Here is a 17,394-nt window from a genome sequence, read left to right as displayed (position 1 = left end):
AAAAATTATTTGCATTTCCTAGAGTAGGGGCTAAGATGCGCCCTGGAATCTTTCCTTTTTGATGTGGATTTTCCAATTAGGAAAGGTTATCCGTGAATAGTCTTTTCTGCTTGAGTGATGGTCAACACACTGGCAGGTTTGCAAGCTTTCTCTTCATGCAGGTTGGTCCACAGAGCTAGGTGACAAACGCTCACTCCAGGATCTCTGCAGGCTCCTACTCGAGAGCCGGAGCGCGCCTGCGCGTCGGAGTCCCTTTGTTGCTGGGGCGCTGGGGTCCAGCTGCACATGCGCACTAGGCCGGCACTGACAAATGCGCTGCACCACCGGCACCGGCTGGGGGCGAGCAGACCTCGAGCAGTCGCCGCCGCCGCCGTCGTTGCTACTGCCGCAGCGGAGTTCAGAGGGCCCGGAGGTGGGAGACTTCCCACACGGTGACTGAGATGTCGTCCACTGCGGCTTTTTACCTTCTGTCTACGCTAGGAGGGTACTTGGTGACCTCATTCTTGTTGCTTAAATACCCGACCTTGCTGCACCAGAGAAAGAAGCAGCGATTCCTCAGTAAACACATCTCTCACCGCGGAGGTGAGAGGGGTCCCCAGAACCCAATGGCGGAGGTGGGGGAGGCTGAGGGTCCTTTGCGGCTCCGCAAAAGGCAGCCGGGTGCCAATCCCTGAGACTTTGAGGAAGAATGGGGTTGTGTGAATTGAGGGCTCCTCCGGAGGTGAAGGCTGTGTGAAGGGAAGGTCTCCTGAGACGAGGGAAGGAGAGGGATTCCCAGTCAGATCCACGGCGGGGGTCTCTCGAGGGCAGCAATGTGAGGGGTTCTCTGAAACGGGAAAGACCCGGTCGAGAATGAAGGGTAGGTGGAGCGTTTCTCCGCGGATGGAAGGATGATCGCAAGGTCCCTTCCTAGCAGCAAGACACAAAAGGGGAGCGCCGTGTAGAACCGAGGGTACCCCGCGGGGGGCACCGGGAGCACACTGCTCCGAGTGAGCCAGTGGCTGAGTGGATGGGAAGAGCCGAGGCGTCGAGGAGGGCTGGGGATTTGCGTGAAACTGGACAAGCTGTAGCCCCTTGTCTGCGGTACTGGGGGCCCGTCCCATCCCCACGTTCCGAGCACTCATAATTGAGAAGAGAGGGAAACCGAGTCCTCCGAGCCAGGGACATTTCCCAAGGTCACAGTTAGAGCTAGGGCTGAACTGAGACAGGAGCTAGAGCGTCCTGGTCCCCAGGGCTGGAAACCTTGCATCTTTTTTTTTTTTTTTTTTTTTTTTTAGCACTACAAAAAATAAAAAATTTAAAAATAAATAAATAAACACGCAAAGACACGTGGATTTTCAAAAGATTAAAAATGATTTCGTTTAGGACAGGACAGTATTGTTTAAAGAAAACAAAAATAAGTTTCTTTTGGAAAAGTGTTTTGCTAAAAGGAGCCCAGGTAGTCCACCCTCTGATTTCCCAGATAAGAGGCCAAATCTTTGCTTCTTCATTATTGTATAATAATGTGTCTTCATTGCATTTCAGGTATGATGTATAAAGTGCGGTGAAATTGGATTATTTTCAATCAATTTTAACTGTTCTTTAAGGATGAATCTTAAACCGGTTTAAAATTTGCTTGAAATGTAATACACACTTGAAATGATAATTTCTAGGAGTTTACAGTCTAAAACTTGGTTTAGTACCATAATCACTTTACTAACAAGTATTGGCCAAGGAATAAGGTTTTGAAATATAAATATGGAAATACATTATCATTCTTCTATATAATTTTGTTAGTCTAATGAGTACTTCAGTAGTATTCTAGCCTTCCCACTCATGAAAAGCCTCAGAGGTTTTAAAGGGTGGTCAGCCAAATGTCGTGTTATTGTTTATTTGGGTTATCTGTTTTAATAGCTACCTGGTTAAACTGTATGATGACATTTAACTATTAAGGTGCCTTCAGCCATTGGAACTAGGGACCAACTTTTAGTATTCAAGTTGTTGTCACACAAGCAATTTTCTTTACTTTTTTTTTTTTTTTTTTTTTTTGAGACGGAGTCTGGGTGTGTTGCCCAGGCTGGAGTGCAGTGGCGCGATCTCGGCTCACTGCAAGCTCCTACTTCCGGGTTCACGCCATTCTCCCGCCTCAGCCTCCGAGTAGCTGGGACTACAGGCGCCCGCCACCGCGCCCGGCTAATTTTTTGTATTTTTAATAGAGACGGGGTTTCACCGTGTTAGCCAGGATGGTCTCGATCTCCTGATCTCGTGATCCGCCCACCTCGGCCTCCCAGAGTGCTGGGATTACAGGCGTGAGCCACCGTGCTGGGCCCTTTTTTTTTTTTTTTTTTTAGAAAAAAAGAAAAGACAGAGTTGTCACCCAGGCTGCAGTGCAGTGGCGCCATCTTGGCTCACTGCAGCCTCTGCCTCCTAGGTTCAAGCGATTCTCCTGCCTCAGCCTCCTGAGTAGCTGTAATTACAGGCTCCTGCCACCACGCACAGCTATTTTTTTTGTATTTTGAATAAAGATGAGGTTTCACCATGTTGGCCAGGCTGGTGTCAAACTCCTGACCTCAGGTAATCCACCCGCCTTGGCCTCCCAAAGTGCTGGGATTACAGGTGTGAGACACCGCGACCGGCCAGAAGCAATTTTCATTGATAGTAGTTCTATTCTGGGGATAGGCAGTACACATTACTTTTTTGTGTGTTGTGTTTACTGATTTGCAAAATGTATGCTTACTAAAAACTCCAAAACTAAACAAAACCAGATCCTTAAAAGCTCTCTAAACTGTCATTGTGAATGATCAAAATTTTATTTTAGAAGAAATACGGGTCACATCTTTGAAATTTTGTAACACTCTGCAGGTGAAAAAACCCAACACTCCATAGGCGTTAAAGACTGTGTGCTAGTTCATCACAGCAAGTATAAAATCCAGGATAAGCTAGATCTCAAATTTTTGTTTACTGTTGAAGATACTTTTAAACTATTTTCTTCCTAGATATTAGGTCATTTCAATATTACCTCTTATATAAAAATGTCCATTCATTATTTGTAAATGTGGTATCAGTATTTATATATTTAAAGATGTAATGGAACTTTTTGTGATAATCTTATTAAATATCTGCAGACTCAAAATCTGTTTTACCTATTTAATGGTCCTACAAGCACTGTAGTAAGTTCCCATGTCAGTGCTTCATACGCTTTTGTTGAATATGTACACTCAATAGTACAGTTGAATCCAGAGTGATAGGAGATAAAACACTTTGTAATTCAAGATCTAACTCTCTGGCAAATGAGAGACAATGTAACTAGGAAGGAGTCACTCCCTTGATTGCCTTTAATTTTTGTCTTGGACACGGATAATAGCAATCACTGGTCTCTCTGTGCAAATTACTAGTATTTGGGCTTATTCTCTATTGCCATAACAGCAAATACCTGATATTTACTTATTTTTCCCCATAAGTAAGGAAACAGTGATATTTCTTGTAAATTAGATATATGACCATTGAAACATTAATCATGTTATGTGTATAAAGTATATGCACCTGAATTGGTCTACTGCAAAAACACATGCCTGTAATCCCAGCTATTCAAGAGACTGAGGCAGGAGAATCACTTGAACCTGGGAGGCAGAGGTTGCAGTGAGCTGAGGTCGCGCCATTGCACTCCAGCCCGAGCGACAGTGCGAGACTGTATCAGGGCACTCCAAGGGGTTGAAGTACAGATGGACAGACGGGTCTTTCTCTCTCCCCTTTTATTTATTTATTTTTTTTGAGACAAGTTCTCACTCTGTCACCCAGGCTAGAGTGTAGTGATGCAATCACTGCCATCATGATGAGCTTGACATCATTTAATTCTGAAAGATTTTCCTAATGAACTTGGATGTTAACAAATGGGATTTTTAAAATATTGCATACTGTGTCAACATTTAGAAGACCAGTATGATTCAGTGAATCAATAGTTTCCAAATGACCTGTGCGTGCTATTATAAAATCATGCATGGGTGAAAGATCATTCAAAGTTCAAGATGGGCCAATGGATTTTCACATAATAGAGTATGAAGTGATTACTCATGGTTCAGGTTCCACATTGCAATGAACTTTTAAGAAACTACCACTTGTTGAGCTGGGTGTGGTGGTGCCTACCTGTAGTCTCGGCTAGTTGAGAGGCTGAGGCAGGAGGATCACTTGAGCCTAGGAATTTGAGGTTGTTGCTATGATCGTGCCTGTGAATAGCCACTGAACTTCAGCCTGGGGGACAGCAAGACCCTGTCTCTAAAGCAAACAAACAAATTACCACTTAGTGAATTTCGATGCCATATCAAAGAAGACTCTTTCATTTCCAAATACATATCTGTGTGACAATGGGTATATATGAAGCAGATATGAGAATCTTGCTACTTTCTATTAAGCCAGATATTAAAGAGATTTACAAAAATATAAAACAATACCACTCTTTTCGTGCATTATTTTATTTTGAAAAACAGTTACTTTTCATAAAAATGTTATTTTAACATACAATGTGTTTATTATTTTCTTTCTTTTTTTTTTTTTTTTTTTTGGAGACAGAGTCTTGCTGTGTTGCCCAGGTTGGAGTCCAATGGTATGATCTCGGCTCACTGCAACCTCCGCCTCCCAGGTTCAAGCAATCCTCATGCCTCAGCCTCCTGAATAGCTGGGATTACAGGTGGTGCCACCACGCCCAGCTAATTTTTTTTTTTCTTTTTTGTATTTTTAGTAGAGATGGAGTTTTGCCATGTTGCCCAGGCTAGTATCAATCTCCTGAGCTCAGGCAATTAGCCTGCCTCACCTCCCACAGTGCTAGGATTACAGGCATGAGCCACCACACCTGGCCTGTTTTCAAAGCACGGTAGTTAAAAGGATGTAGAAATTAGCCTGAAGGAACTAATGAAGTTGACTTTGATCACTTGATGAGGTGGTGGTGTCTGCCAAGCTTTTCCACTGTGAGGTTACCTTTTCTCTTTATAATTAATAGAGAAAAGGCTCATAATTAATAAGAGGCCACCTACCGCAGCCTCCCAAAGTGCTGGGATTACAGGCATGAGCCACTGTGCTCGGCCAATTTTTGGAGGGAGATACTTTAAAACTAACTACACAAATACCCAACTCCTTAACAAATTGTCAATCCATTTATTAAAATGGATTCAGAATTTATTTTATTTTATTTTATTTTATTTTTTTGAGATGAAGTCTTGCTTTGTCTCCCAGGCTGGAGTGCAGTGGTGTGATCTTAGCTCACAGCAACTTCTGCCTCTAGGGTTCAAGCGATTCTCCTGCCTCTACCTCCCAAGTAGCTGAGACTACAGGTACCTACCACCATGCCCAGCTAAGTTTTGTACTTTTAGTAGAGATGGGGTTTCACTATGTTGGCCAGGCTGGTCTGGAACTCCTGACCTCAGATGATCCACCAGCCTCAGCCTCTCAAAGTACTGGGATTACAGGCATGAGCCACCATGCCCAGCCTGGATTCAGAATTTCTTATTCACTGACTTAAAAATCTGCTCACTATCATTATTTTGATGCTAGCACTGTCCCAGATTTGTCCAGTGAAAAGTCCTTCAAGCTGGCTTTTGTGTTCTTTTAATTTCTTTGCTTTTTGGTACAAGTAGTCAGTAGTTTAACTTAACTTACTGGTAAACCCTTTAGCACTCTTGTCTTTTTAGAAATATTCTATGGTACTTTGTTTTTGAATATTATCTGAATATAATGTATTTCCGTAGTTTCTGGTCAAAACAAGGGCCAACTAGCCTCATCCAATAAAGGGTCATCTAACCTTGAAAGGGGACTTAAGAAAAAACCTATAACCTTCACATTTACTGCATCTGTTTTCTATCATGTGTCAACTCTGGTAACCAAGTGAACCTAAAATCAAACCAGTAGTTTTTTTTTTTACATGGGTAGCTTCCCTCTGCTAAAGTGATAAAATTTTTTTTTTTTTTTTTTTTTTTTTTGAGACAAAGTCTTGCTTTGTCTCCCGGGCTGGAGTGCAGTGGCCGGATCTCAGCTCACTGCAATCTCCGCCTCCCGGGTTTACGCCATTCTCCTGCCTCAGCCTCCCGAGTAGCTGGGACTACAGGCGCCCGCCACCTTGCCTGGCTAGTTTTTTGTGTTTTTTAGTAGAGACGGGGTTTCACTGTGTTAGCCAGGATGGTCTCGATTTCTGGACCTCGTGATCCGCCCGTCTCGGCCTCCCAAAGTGCTGGGATTACAGACTTGAGCCACTGCGCCCGGCCTAAAGTGATAAAATTTTAGCATATTAAAGCTAATATATTTGTTTCTGCATATCTTGTATTTCTGTTGATTATTAATTAGGTCATCATAAAAATACAATCTAACAATATAAAAGAAGCAGCATTTAATATAAATATGTTCAGATGGTATTGTATATAAAACATTTTAATGCTGATACTTAAGTCCTTTAGGTACTTTGAGCAGTACCTTTTTTTTTTTTTTTTTTTTGTGACGGAGTTTTGATCTTGTTGCCCAGGCTGGAGTGCTGTGGCGCGACCTCGGCTCACTGCAACTTCCGCTCCCTGGGTTCAATTGATTCTCTGTCTCAGCCTCCTGAGTAGCTGGTATTAGAGGCATCTGCCACCATACCTGGCTAATTTTTTTTTTTTTTTTTTTTTTTGTATTTTTACTAGAGACGGGGTTTCACCATGTTGGCCAGGCTGGTCTTGAACTCCTGACCTCAGGTGATCCACCCACCTCGGCCTCCCAAAGTGTTGGGATTACAGGCATGAACCACTGTGCCCACCCTGAGCAGTACCTTAAACCCTCTTTTTATTGAGAGTTTATTGAATTGTCTCTTTCTATTAAGAAGAAATTGGCTGTTTTTCCAAAGTGTATGGAAAATTATTTCCAAGGTATTTTTCTGTATATTTCATAAATTATTTGGTAATACTGAAATGTTCTAGTTTTAACATTTTAGGCTGGGGATGGTGGTACACACCTGTAATCCCAGCACTTTGGGAGGCCGAGGATCACCTGAGGTCAGGAGTTTGAGACCAGCCTGGCCAACGTGTCGAAACCCCGTCTCTACTAACAATACAAAAATTATCTGGGCATAGTGGCATGTGCTTATAGTCCTGGCTACTTGGGAGGATGAGGCAGGAGAATCACTTGAACCTGGGAGGTGGAGGTTGCAGTGAGCTGAGATTGTGCCACTGCACTCCAGCCTGAGCAACAGAGCAAGACTCCATCTAAAAAAAAAAAAAATTTTGAGTAGCATGCATAAAGTTAGTTAACTCTTTTTACATAGTATATGCTATTAGACAATTTTTTATAATTCAATATGTTCACATGAAAATCTATGTCCTTTTTTAAAAATTACAATGTTATTTATTATTACAGTTAATGGACATTTACCAAGTACCTATTCTTTACCAGTTACTATGATAATGGCAATAGTAATAATAATACTAATAATAGCAATAATCCTTTACTTTCACGGAATGTTTACTATAGTATTTCATTGAATCTAATGCCATTGGTTATAAAGTACACAATTTTTACATATGTTAAGAAAGAGACCCCTATAAAAGTTGATTAAAAAAAGAGAAAAACTTGCCAATTAAACTGTTCATTGTACAGCATTAATTGTAAAATACATCTTAACTTCAGAGATGTTAAAAAATGAAAAGCTATCATTTTAGAATTGAATGGCTGGGCATATTGGCTCACGCCGGTAATCACAGCACTTTCGGAGGCCGAGGCAGGAGGATTACTTGAGCTCAGGAGTTTGAGACCAGCCTGGCCTACACAGTGAAACCCTGCCTCTACTAAAAATACAAAAGAATTAGCCTGGTGTGGTGGCGCACATCTGTAGTTTCAGCTACTCAGGAGGCAGAGGCAGGAGAATTGCTTGAACCCAGGAGGCGGAGGTTGTAGTGAGCCGAGATTGCGCCACTGCACTTCAGCCTGGGCGACAGAGAAAGACTCCATCTCAAAAAAAAAAAAAAGAAAAATTGATAACATATAGCACTTTAAATATTAACTCATTTGATTATACCAATTCTGTGAAAGTTTCTTAAGTAGTTTTCCTGAGGTCGCACAATTATTAAACAGATTGGAGACCAAGCATCCTAAAACTCCAGCGTCTCACCCTTAACCACTACACTATACTGCCTTCAGTCAAGGTGATTAAAAGACAGTCACTTCTTTTAAGCAATTCTTGGGAATGGGAGGAGAGAAACAGGTAAATAATTTATGCCATAATATGATAAATGCCTTAGTAGAGCTATGCATAAGAGACTATGGGGATACAGAGGAGAGACTGTTTAACTCTGTCTGAGGAGATGTATGTGTACCAAATACTCTTCTGCCTTTCCTTTGACAAATAAGCAGATATTATAGCTTAAAAATCATGGTTAGGCCAGCCAGGCACAGTGGCTCATGCCTATAATCTCAGCACTGCGAAACTGAGGCAGGAGGATTGCTTGAGTCCAGGAGTTTGAGACCAGCCTGGACAACATAGTAAGACCCTGTCTCTAAAAAGAAAATTAACTGAGCGTGGTGGCATGTGCCTGTAGTCCTAGCTAGTTGGGAGGCTGAGACCAGAGGATTGCTTGAGCTAGGAGTTTGAGGCTACAGTGAGCTCTGATCATGCCACTGAACTCCAGCCTGGGTGACAGTGTGAGATCCTGTCTCAGGGAAAAAAAAAAAAAAAAAAAAAAATCAGTTTAGGTTCTGTTCGAACCCTCCTGTGTTGCTGTGGCTGTGTTTTGATTTTTGATTTCTACTGTTGCAGCTAAAAAAAATTTCAAAATACAGGTTAAGTTTCCCTAATCTGAAAACCTGAAATGCTCCAAAATCTGAAACTTTTTGAGCACAGACATAACTCCACAAGTAGAAAATTCCTGGTAAAAGGCCGGGCGCGGTGGCTCAAGCCTGTAATCCCAGCACTTTGGGAGGCCGAGATGGGCGGATCATGAGGTCAGGAGTTCGAGACCATCCTGGCTAATACGGTGAAACCCCGTCTCTACTAAAAAAAAAAAATACAAAAAACTAGCCGGGCGACGAGGCGGGCGCCTGTAGTCCCAGCTACTCGGGAGGCTGAGACAGGAGAATGGCGTGAACCCGGGAGGCGGAGCTTGCAGTGAGCTGAGATCCGGCCACTGCGCTCTAGCCTGGGCGACAGAGCCAGACTCCGTCTCAAAAAAAAAAAAAGAAAAGAAAAGAAAATTCCTGGTAAAAAATGATTTGAGGAAAAAAAAATATTTTTTTCCTCAAATCACCATTATTATTATTATTACTATTTTGAGACAGAGTCTCGCTCTGTTGCCCAGGCTGGAGTGCAGTGGTGCAATCTCAGCTCACTGCAAATTCTACCTCCTGGGTTCAAGCGATTCTCCTGCCTCAGCCTCCTGAGTAACTGAGATTACAGATACCTGCCATCACGCCTGGCTACATTTTTTTTTTTTTTTTTTTTTTTGACACAGTGTCTCGCTCTGTCACCCAGGCTGGAGTGCAATGGCTCAATCTCGGCTCACTGCAACCTCTGCCTCCCCTGTTCAAGCCATTCTCCCTACCTCAACCTCCCGAGTAGCTGGAATTACAGGCACCCGCCACCATACCCGGCTAATTTTTGTATTTTTAGTAGAGATGAGGTTTCCCCCTGTTGGCCAGACTGGTCTCGAACTCCTGACCCCAGGTGATCCGCCTGCCTCGGCCTCCCAAAGTGCTGGAATTACAGGCGTGAGCCACCATGCCTGGCCTAATTTCTGCATTTTTAGTAGAAATGGGGATTTCATCATATTGGCTAGGTTGGTCTCGAACTCCTGACCTCAGGTTATCTGCCCTCCTTGGCCTCCCAAAGTGCTGCGATTACAGGCATGAGCCACCACACCCAGCCATAAAGTTTTAAAAAAGAAAAAAATATATATAACGAATTCCACACCTGACCTCATGTGACAGGTTGCAGTCAAAACAAAAGGAAACAACACACAGCTTATTCAGCATCCCCAAGGGAAAAAAGACCCTTCCAGCTCCCTTCAGTTACAATATATCTTTTCTGAGTATGCCCAGATTTCCTTATGCAAGCATGCCCACAAAGGGTAATAAAATGGCACATGTTCTGACTGGTCACAACCAACAGCAGATTCCCCACGATGCCCTACATGGTGCCAAGACCTATATGCATTGTTCAGTGTGTGTTATTGTTTGTTTGTTTGCTTGCTTGCTTGATTATTCTCTGCTCTTTGGTATAAAGATGTTGAAAATATCAAAAAGGCCCACAGATACCCCTATGGGTTATAGTGATAAGAAAAAGAAGTAACATTTATGTTTATCTATAGCACAGAAAGTCAAGGTGTTATAGAAACTGAATAGTGGTATAAGTATGAAATACCTTACAGAGGAATATGGTATTAGAATGATCACTATATATGACCTGAAGAAAAAGAAGGATAAACTGTTGAAGTTTTATATATATCAGAAGTAGTATATATAAAGTGGAAGCGATGAACAGAAGTTAATTTAAAATAGAAAAAAACTGCATAAAGCTAAAATGAAGATCTCAAGCGATGAAGTTAAAAAGACAGGAACCGTGAATATTGAACAGGCCAGTTGCAGAATTTTTTTTTTTTTTTTTTAGACGGAGTTTCACTCTTGTTGCCCAGGCTGGAGTGCAATGGCACGATCTTGGCTCACTGCAACCTCCACCTCCCGGGTTCAAGCGATTCTCCTGCCTCAGCCTCCTGAGTAGCTGGGATTACAGGCATGCACCACCATGCCCGGCTAATTTTGTATTTTTAGTAGAGACGGGGTTTCTCCATGTTCGTCAGACTGGTCTTGAACTCCCAACCTCAGGTGATCCGCCTGCGTTAGTCTGCCGAAGTGCTGGGATTACAGGTGTGAGCCACCATGCCCGGCCCAGTTGCAGAAATTTAAGAGAAGACATGGCATTACATTTTTAAAGACTAATGGTGATTAGCGTCTGCTGGTCATGAAGCAGCAAAGAAATTTATTGACAAGTTTGCCAGGGTCATTGCTGTTGAAAATCTGACACAATAACAAGTCTATAATCCTGATGAAACAACACTCTTTTGGATTATTGCTCCAGAAAGACACTGACTGTTGCTGATGAGATGCAAATTAAGGATGCCAATGACAGAATAACTGTGTTAGGATATGCTGATGCAGCAGGCATGCATAAGTGTAAACTTGCTGTGTTAGGCAAAAGCTTCCTTCCTCACTGTCTTCAAGGAGTGAATTTCTTACCAGTCCGTTATGCTACCAAAAAGGCATGCACAGATCACCAGGGACATCTTTTCTGATTGGTTTCACAAACATTTTGTACCAGCGGCTCATGCTCACTGCTGGGAAGTTGGACTGGATGACAACTGCAGGATTTTGTTACTCCTTGACAACTGTTCTTCTAATCCACCAGCTGACATTCTCATCAAATATAATGTTTATGCCATGTACTTTCCCCTAAACATGACTTTATTAATTCTATGTGACCAGGCTATGCTTGGATCAATGAGAGTAAATATAAAAACATTTTCTTGTGCTAGCAGTAATGAACAGAGGTGTGGGTGTGAATTTTTTTTTTCTTTTTTAAGTTTTTTTATTTAAAATTAAGACAACTGCAAATTGTCCCCATGGATGACTAACATAGTGACTCCTTTGCTTTCTGATGGTTCAGGGTACACAAACTTTGTTTCATGCATAAAATTATTTAAAATTATTTTTGCTCTGTTGCCCGGGCTGGTCTCAAACTCCTGGGCTCAAGTGATCTTTCTACCTCAGCCTCCCAAAGTGCTAGGATTATAGGCATGAGCCACCATGTCCTGCCAGAAAGTTTTCAAAAGGAGTTTAGCATGAAGGATGTCTTGTATACTGTTGCCAGTGCTCGGAAATCAGTGAATAAAGACAAATTTGTGCACTCCTGGCACAACTCTGGCCTTTGACTATGTTTAGTGATGATAATGAACAAGTTGGTGACTTTTAAGGATTCCATATGTCGACAAAGTGAGAAAAAAATGATGTCTGACCTCTTTACATATACAAAAAATTGCCTTCAGAATTTGTCAGTAAACTGAAAGAAGTGGATATTGAAGAAGTTTTTAACATTGATCATGAGGTTCTAGTTGTTCATTAATTGACCAATGATGAAATAGCCGAAATGGTTCTGAATCAAGGTTATCATGATAATAGACATTATAACAATGAAGATGATGTTAACATGGCAGAAAAAGTGCCCATAGACAACATGATGAAAATACATGATGAGCTTATTGAAGGGCTAGAGCAGGGTGCATTCATAACAGGACAAGAAATCATGTTCGTTTATAAAATCAAAGAGAGACTTTTAAGACAAAAACTTGTTAGTAAGGCACATGACTCTGCAGAAAACATTTTAAAAAGCCATCTAGCAGAATGTCCCCTCACCCCTAGAGGACCTGCTTCCTGGTCCTTCAACTGCTTCTGATGTTTCTTCTCACTTGAAAAAAAATACAACGTATGGTAATTTTTTAATCAAAACACAGACTGGATGTAGTGGCTCACACCCGTAATCCCAGCACTTTGGGAGGCCGAGGTAGGCGGATTACTTGAGGCCAGGAGTTCAAGACCAGCCTGGCCATCATGGCAAAACCCCATCTCTACTAAAAGTATAAAAATTAGCCAGGCGTGGTGGCACACACTTGTAATCCCAGCTACTTAGGAGGCTGGGACACAAGAATCACTTGAACCTTTGAGGTGGAGGTTGCAGTGAGCCCAGATCATGCCACTACATTTCAGCCTGAGCAACAGAGTGATGATCTGTCTCCAGAAAAAAACAAAACAAAACAATGAGACAGGTGGAGACTGAACACCTGCCTTTTTTGTTGCTATTTTTAACAACTGATATAGGTATTCTGATGATGCTACTATGTTACTTAGTTACCCTGAGCATATTATTTTTTCATTGCATTAGTGGTATTTCATATTTTTTACTGTTACGTACTTATGTATGAATAAGTGTAAGAAAATGCTTATTGGTAGCCTATAAATTCAGTCAAGAATGATGGTGATGCCAAACAACCACAGATTGTGCTCATGAATGACTAAGAGAGTGGCTCCTTTGCTTTCTGATGGTTCAGTGTACACAAACTTTGTTTCATGCATAAAATTATTTAAAATATTATGTAAAATTACTTTCAAGCTATCTGTATGAGGAGTATATGAAAACTAAATAAATTTTGTTTCAAAATCTCTCATTTTATACATATGCAAATATTCCAAAATCTGAAGAAGTCAGAAATCCAAAACACTTCTGGGCCTAAGCATTTTGGATAAGGAATACTGAACCTGTACCATTACACTCTTTAAAACACTTGTACACTTTGGGAGGCCGAGACGGGCAGATCACAAGGTCAGGAGATTGAGACCATCCTGGCTAACCCGGTGAAACCCCGTCTCTACTAAAAAATACAAAAAACTAGCCGGGCGAGGTGGCGGGCGCCTGTAGTCCCAGCTACTCAGGAGGCTGAGGCAGGAGAATGGTGTGAACCCGGGAGGCAGAGCTTGCAGTGAGCTGAGATGGTGCCGCTGCATCCAGTCTGGGTGACAGAGCGAGACTCTGTCTCAAAAAAAAGAAAAAAAAGTCAGGATTCATTAGGTGTATCTTATTAAAAGTAACTTCAGGAAAATTAAAATGTTCCAAATAAGTAAAGTTCAAATTTTCACAGGTGCTGGAGAAAATCTGGAGAATACAATGGCAGCCTTTCAGCAGTAAGTATGTAAAAAAGGTAAAAAGTACTCTTTTCTTTTACAGTTTGCAGGCTTTCTTTAAAGTGATGATGATTCACAAAGTGAGGATAGTGTAAGTGTAGCATCAGTTTGTGATAGTTGTTTCTATTTTGTTAAAAATTTTTTTTTTAATTAGTTGGTCAGAAGTGTTGCAAAGAGTGTTTGGCTTCTGTATTACTGAAAAAGCAGATGGGAGTTTAGGGTAATCAAAAGATACTATAGTTACAAAGCTGAAATAAGACATTTGTAACAAGGAATGTTCTGTGTATAATGCTAATTAGTCTCGGAGAGAAAGAGAAAATGAAACAACTGTTACAGTGGCTGCTATTTATGAATAGGATTATGTGTCTTTGTACCCAGTAATTTTTGTACAGAACTGAACCTGCAATCTGGTTTCTTCTTGGAAGCCTCATGAGTGTTGATCTTTTTTACCAAATAAAATACATTTTTAAAATTCCTATTTATAAATTATTTCATATAAGTGTCTTTTAGAGCAACTCACAGAGAAGCAGCAGGAGAAACAGGAATGAAAACTAATTAATACCTCGTTCTTTGTCTTAGTCAATGATTATCATCAGTCTGTGGTAATCGTGAGAACACTGTTTTCCCTGAAAAATAAAGCAGAGAATGTGAAAAGTTAAACCCAATGAAAGACATTACCTGTCCATAATTAGTAAGATCCATATTTAGTAAGATAAATATTTTCTTATATAATTTTGGAGCCATTTTAATGTATATAATTAGGACTAAGAAATTTGGAGAATTTGACTTCACTTTTTGTTCTGCTTCTTGCCATTCAAAGACACCTTAGAGATTATTTTTCTTATCATTATTAGATACAAAGCTATTGTTTTTTCACATTCTAGTTTCACCTAAATCCTATCTTCCTTGTATTTGTCATCTCTTACTCTTCTTGTTCTATACTATGATGCCTTTTGTTTATGATCTCAAAAGCCTCTTACAAAAATGTAAAATTTTGGCCGGGCATGGTGGCTCACACCTGTAATCTCAACACTTTGGGAGGCCAAGGCGAGGCAGGTGAATCACCTGAAGTCCGGAATTCGAGATCAGCCTGGCCAACATGGTGAAACCCTGTCTCTACTAAAAGTACAAAAATTAGCTGGGCATGGTGGTGCATTCCTGTAATCCCAGCTAGTCAGGAGTCTGGGGCATGAGAATTGCTTGAATCTGAGAGGCAGAGGTTGCACTGAGCCAAGATTGCACCGCTGCACTCCAGCCTGGGCAATAGAGTGAGACTCTGTCTTTAAAAAAAAGTAAAATTTTTCCTCCTATCACAGACCATGAAATGGACTATTTTAATTTAAGTACTTTATTTATTTTCTCTATTTAGATTACATATCTGGCTAGCTAGCCATAACTAAATATAGATATATAATTTTATGTGTACAAATTCTACAACATATACACACACTATCATATATCATTTGTTGCCCATGAGGTAGGTGATACATATAACTTGAGAAAAAAACTACTCATAACTTTGAGTGATTTTAGCATTCTTCACGCTTAAGGCACATTATTTTATGTTTTTCTCCATATTTTTTGCTAAATTTTTACCAACCACCGTTATTTATGAAATTAAAACACTGGGTTATACAATAAATTATTTTAAAGGATGATGCATTTGAAAAAAATCACAGTTTTTTCTAACCTTTGAAGATTTTGATCCTCTTAACATTTTTTTGATATTTAAAGGATATCTAATTTAAATGGTTTTTACTTGCAAAATACAACATATTTTTCATCTTCAACAGTTTTTATATAGTTTTGTTCAAATAGTAACTACTGAAAAGTACCACAGCCTTCTATATCATGTGGAAGCTTTCTATAACTTAAAAAAATTTTTTTGGAGATTTTTCTAGTACTTCAGAAGAAGGGAACACCTCTTTCACATGCTACTTTTGTTGTTGTTGTTTGTTTATTTGAGACAGAGTGTTGCTGGAGGCTGGAGTGCAATGGCGTGATCTCAGCTCACTGCAATCTCTACCTCCTGGGTTCAAATGATTCCTCTGCCTCAGCTTCCCGAGTACCTGGGATTACAGGCACCTGCCACCTCTCTTGGCTAGTTTTTAGTTTTATTTATTTATTTTTTAAATAGAGACGAGGTTTTGCTATGCTACCAAGGCTGGTCTCGAACTACTGACCTCAAGTGATCTGCTCACTTCGGCCTCCCAAAATGCTGGGTTTACAGGCATCAGCCACTGCACCCAACCTTTCATATGTTATTTTAATGTTTGTTAGGTGTATTTATTTTTAAGGCTGCTTATCAACTGACTTAGAAATTTATATAAAACCCCTTTTTTTGAGTTTTTCGTTATTAGTGGTGGTGGTTTGTGTGTGTGTGTTGCACGTTAGTGCCCTTGCTATGAATACATACTTTTTTTTATTATACTTGAAAAAATTACAAATATTCTACTGTTAACTGCTAGGAATCTTAGAAGGTTTTTGTTTTGTTTTGTTTTGTTTTCATACTTGTTTCATTGAATAACAAGAAAACACTGTTTAAACATACTATTTTGGCCCATCGCGGTGGCTCACATCTGTAATCTCAGCACTTTGGGAGGCCAAGGCTGGTGGGTCACTGGTAGTCACGAGTTCAAGACCAGCCTGGGCAACAGGGTGAAACCCTGTCTCTAGAAAACGTACAAAAAAAATTATTCTGGCATCATGGTGCAGCCTGTAGTCACAGCTACTCCAGAGGCTGAGGTGGGAGAGGATGGCTTGAGCCTGGAAGGTAAAGGTTGCAGTGACCCGAGATGGCACCACTGCACTCTGCACTCCAGCCTGAGTGACAGAGCCAGACCCTGTCTCCAAAAAATAAATAAAAATAAATAAACATACTATTTTTAAGGTACTGTATATTAAAATACTAAAGAATTGTAATATACACTCAGGAAAAGATACATACTATGCTTAAGTATGGTATATTCTTGATAGGATGGGTAGTTGAGGGAGAGATAGTAAAAATAAAATGACCAGCTAAAACTTAGACCTTATTTATGTACATATTTGAACACACATTTCACAAAACATATAAATTTCTTTTTTTTTTTTGAGACGGAGTCTCGCTCTGTCGCCCGGGCTGGAGTGCAGTGACCGGATCTCAGCTCACTGCAAGCTCCGCCTCCCGGGTTTACGCTATTCTCCTGCCTCAGCCTCCCGAGTAGCTGGGACTACAGGCACCCGCCACCTCGCCCGGCTAGTTTTTTGTATTTTTTAGTAGAGACGGGGTTTCACCGTGTTAGCCAGGATGGTCTCGATCTCCTGACCTCGTGATCCGCCCCTCTCGGCCTCCCAAAGTGCCGGGATTACAGGCTTGAGCCACCACGCCTGGCCCAAAACATATAAATTTCAAAGTGGAGGTGAAGATGAGGAGATATTAATGACAATATATATAGTTGGTGTGGGAAGCCTAATTAAAATTAACCAGAAAATCAAAAGGTATTAAGCCTAAAAGGGCTATCATTTGAAGACAAGAAGGAGCTATTTGGAAAATGTAGGATCAGCTGGGTGCAGTGGCTCACACCTGTAATCCCAGCACTTTGGGGGGCCAAAGCAGGTGGATCACTTGAGATGAGGAGTTCGAGACCAGCTTGGCCAACATGGCGAAACCTCATCTCTACTAAAAATTAAAAAATTAGC

General features: G+C 40.9%; 1 protein-coding gene across 2 annotated transcripts in view; it reads left to right on the top strand.

The window, feature by feature from the left end:
* Nucleotides 1-311: 311 nt before the first annotated feature.
* The window catches only part of GDPD1 (glycerophosphodiester phosphodiesterase domain containing 1), a 52,337-nt gene continuing 35,254 nt past the window's right edge, over nucleotides 312-17,394 (top strand). For both annotated transcript variants that reach the window (XM_023204642.2, XM_023204641.2), the window contains exons 1-2: nucleotides 312-582; nucleotides 13,671-13,713. In XM_023204642.2, the coding sequence (XP_023060410.1) occupies nucleotides 441-582; nucleotides 13,671-13,713 (185 nt within the window). In that variant the 5' untranslated portion in view covers nucleotides 312-440. The remainder of the gene's footprint in view (nucleotides 583-13,670; nucleotides 13,714-17,394) is intronic.

Source organism: Piliocolobus tephrosceles, chromosome 16 (genome assembly GCF_002776525.5).
Source record: "Piliocolobus tephrosceles isolate RC106 chromosome 16, ASM277652v3, whole genome shotgun sequence".
NCBI lineage: Eukaryota > Metazoa > Chordata > Mammalia > Primates > Cercopithecidae > Piliocolobus > Piliocolobus tephrosceles.
The sequence above is the reverse complement of the archived record's forward strand: the minus strand, read 5'-3'. Positions and strand labels throughout refer to the sequence as shown.